This window comes from Apteryx rowi, unplaced genomic scaffold (assembly GCF_003343035.1).
Source record: "Apteryx rowi isolate R43461 unplaced genomic scaffold, aptRow1 scaffold_56, whole genome shotgun sequence".
NCBI lineage: Eukaryota > Metazoa > Chordata > Aves > Apterygiformes > Apterygidae > Apteryx > Apteryx rowi.
The window spans coordinates 943,672-946,629 of NW_020450827.1; the positions used below are offsets into that span (position 1 = coordinate 943,672).

Here is a 2,958-nt window from a genome sequence, read left to right on the forward strand (position 1 = left end):
CTGCCAAACACTCGGAGCATCAGGGGCTGCTGTCTGCAGCGCGTCTTCCGTTCCCGGCTCTGACACTTGACAAAAGCCAGCATAGAAATTGGGGCTGTACAGCCCGAGCCCTCGGCCGGTGGGAGGCCATTCGGCTCTTCCGCATTTCATGTATACATATACGTGTGTGTGTATATATATATGTGCATATATATATAGAATGTATATGTATTCCTTTGATCCATCAAAATGCTTGATGCCTTTGGAGCCAGACGCTGATCCGGGGCACCCAGATCAGATACCAAGCAGACACGGAGCTATTTCACCAAAAAGGAAATAGCAACAGGGCCCCTAAAGGACTTGCCAGGATTTAGAGGGGGGGACTCGCTGTCAGAGGTTAAACCCTGGGAGCCGCAGTGCTTGGACCTCTAGGCAATATCCTTTCCGGGTTATCGGTTAGTGTTAAGATGGATTTCCGTTTTTTGCTTTGGATCAGATTCTGGGGCTCAGATGCAAATTGTGGCTGGGAAAAGTCAAACCAGTAAGGGAGGAACGATGAGAGAGGGAAAGTGCACGTTTTCACCAAATTTTTTTTTTTAATTGTAAATAATAGTAATAATAAGGACACAAATGAAAAACGGTGCTGGGAAGATATTAAGAAATATAAACCAGAAATGCATCTCAAAAGATTAAAGAGGAACTCTAAGCATTAAATAGAGTATTCATAAAAAAAGTAAAGGCACAGTGATGTGCGCAGACCCTGGTCTCCAGTCGTCCTTAGGAAGAGCAGCAGCGCTCACAGCTTCCCGATCGCCGCACGCTGGTGTCCCGACGGAGCAAACCCTTGGGGGGAGCGGGAAGGGCCAGACTCCGGATCGGTTGTGCTCACGTAAATAAGCGCCTGCAGTCATTCGGTCCCCAAAGCCGCAGCGAGGACGGTCGAGCGGCCCGGAGGGGACACGCGGGGGGCATCCGACCACCCGGGGATCCGACCCCTCGGTGCCGTCCCGGCTCCCGCGGCCGCTCACCAAGCCCTGATCCCCGCTTGCACCACGGCTTGCAAGTGCGTGGGCTGGTTGGGGGCCGCGCTGGCCGCACCGAAGCTCCCGCCGGCGGCAGGTGCCGAGGGCGCCCCGGCGTAGCCGTAAGCAGCGCCGTAGGGGCTGCAGCTATAGGCGCCAAAGTAGCCGCTATAGGCGTAAGGGCCGGCGGTGAGGCCGTACGGGGCCGGGTACGGCGGGGAGCCCCCCAGGCAGCGCCTGCCGTCCCGCACCAGCACGGGCACGGCCACCCTCCGCGGGGGCAGCGGGCGGGCAGCCAGCTCCAGGGACTTGTCCTGCCTTTGCCTCTTGCACTTGTACCGCCTGTTCTGGAACCAGATTTTCACCTGCGTGGAGGTGAGCTCGAGCAGGCCGGCGAGCTGCTCCCGCTCCGGAGCGGAGAGGTATCTCTGCTGCTTAAACCGCCTTTCCAGCTCAAACACTTGAGCTTGGGAAAACAAGATCCTGGGTTTTCGCCGCTGCCGCGGCTTGGGAGGGCTGCAGGGGTCGGCTTTGGTGGTGTCCGCCTCGAAGGAGCCGGCGATCAGGCGTTTTCCTGCAGGGAGAAAAACCCAAAGCAAAGTGAGACCCAACCCGTCCCCAGGGAAGGTGCAGTTTTGAAGGAGGAATCAAGCTGGGAATGGGGCTCCTCGGGAATAAGATGAAGGGGGGGGGTATCTATTTCCCAAATTTAATATGAGCGTTCACATGCGGTTTAATGGAAATTCAAGAAAATTTCCCCTTTTTTGGATGGAATTAGAAACCTGCCTGTTGTGTGAATTTTGGACAAAGCCTCATTTTGGGCGTTCCGAGTGAAGCTGGTGCCGCAGCGGGGGCAGCTCCAGCCCCGAGGGGCACGGGGGGAGCGGGGTACGCCGTGGCCGCAGGTTGGAGCCTCCCCAAGCACAAATCCCCCCCGGGGCTGCAGGAGCTTCTCTGGCAGGATCTTCCTCCAGCGCCCCAGGAAAGGGGAATCTCGCAGCTCTCTGATTTTAAGCGGGGCCGGAGCAACGACGGGGCTGCGGATGAAGGCGGGCAGCTGTCAGACCCGCGGGGAGAGGCGGAGCGGGGCTATTTTCGTTGCCGTTTCGCTCCGTTTCGTGCTCCCCCGGCTGCTCTTCCCCCGCCGCGGGGAGCGGGGCCGCGCCGCACCGGCAGCTCCGCGGCGCCTTCCCACGGCAGCACCGCGGGGCCGCCGCGACTCGTCCGCGCTCGGCGCTGGGAGGCTCCGGCGGCGCCGCTCGGGCTCCCGCGGGGCGCGGTGCCTCCCGCCCCGGCCGCGGCAGTTTGCAGTTTGCGGAGCATCGAGTTAGCACTTTGCGGCATCGAAAGCGGTGGCGATTTTTCGGCTTCGGCAGAAGAAACCGTCCCGGCGCTGGCGGTGCGCATCGCGGGGCGAGGAGCAAACGCTAGTCCGAGGTGGGGGGCAGCACCCCGCACACAGGTCTGATAGCCGACAGCAAACATTATATATATATATATATATATTCATACTCTTATAGTATGGTTTAGTCCGGCGCTCGTTAGCGCGAGGTGGGAAACGGGCGCTTGCGCTGCTCCAAACGGAGGGGCACCGGGGACCGCGGGGAAGGGATGGGAAAGGAAGGGAAGGGATGGGAAAGGAAGGGATGCGGCAGCTGCTCCGCGGCCCGCGGTGCTGGAGGGCCGGGGGTAGTAAAACGCCCCCAACAAAATACCGCCCCGGAAAAAAAGAGCCGGAGGAGGGGAAAAAAAGACGCTTTCCCATCGCGAGCAGCGGGGAAATAAACTCCGCCGAGATCCGCCGCGCTCGGCTGCGGGCCGGTCCCTGCCGCCGCCGGTCACTTACGCGCCTGCGGCTCTTCGCCCCCGCCGCGGCCCCGCTCCGCGCCGCGCCGCGCATCGCCGGCGTGGCCCGGCCGCCGCAGGCTGAGGATGTCCCGGACGGAGAAGGGGGTGG

The 2,958-nt window shown here is 60.7% G+C and overlaps 1 protein-coding gene across 1 annotated transcript in view; it reads right to left on the reverse strand.

The window, feature by feature from the left end:
- Nucleotides 1-294: 294 nt before the first annotated feature.
- The window catches only part of NKX2-6 (NK2 homeobox 6), a 3,729-nt gene continuing 1,065 nt past the window's right edge, over nucleotides 295-2,958 (reverse strand). The window contains exons 2-3 of the mRNA XM_026081689.1: nucleotides 2,848-2,927; nucleotides 295-1,575 (exon numbers count right to left, since the gene is read on the reverse strand). Of these exons, the coding sequence (XP_025937474.1) occupies nucleotides 1,004-1,575; nucleotides 2,848-2,927 (652 nt within the window). The 3' untranslated portion in view covers nucleotides 295-1,003. The remainder of the gene's footprint in view (nucleotides 1,576-2,847; nucleotides 2,928-2,958) is intronic.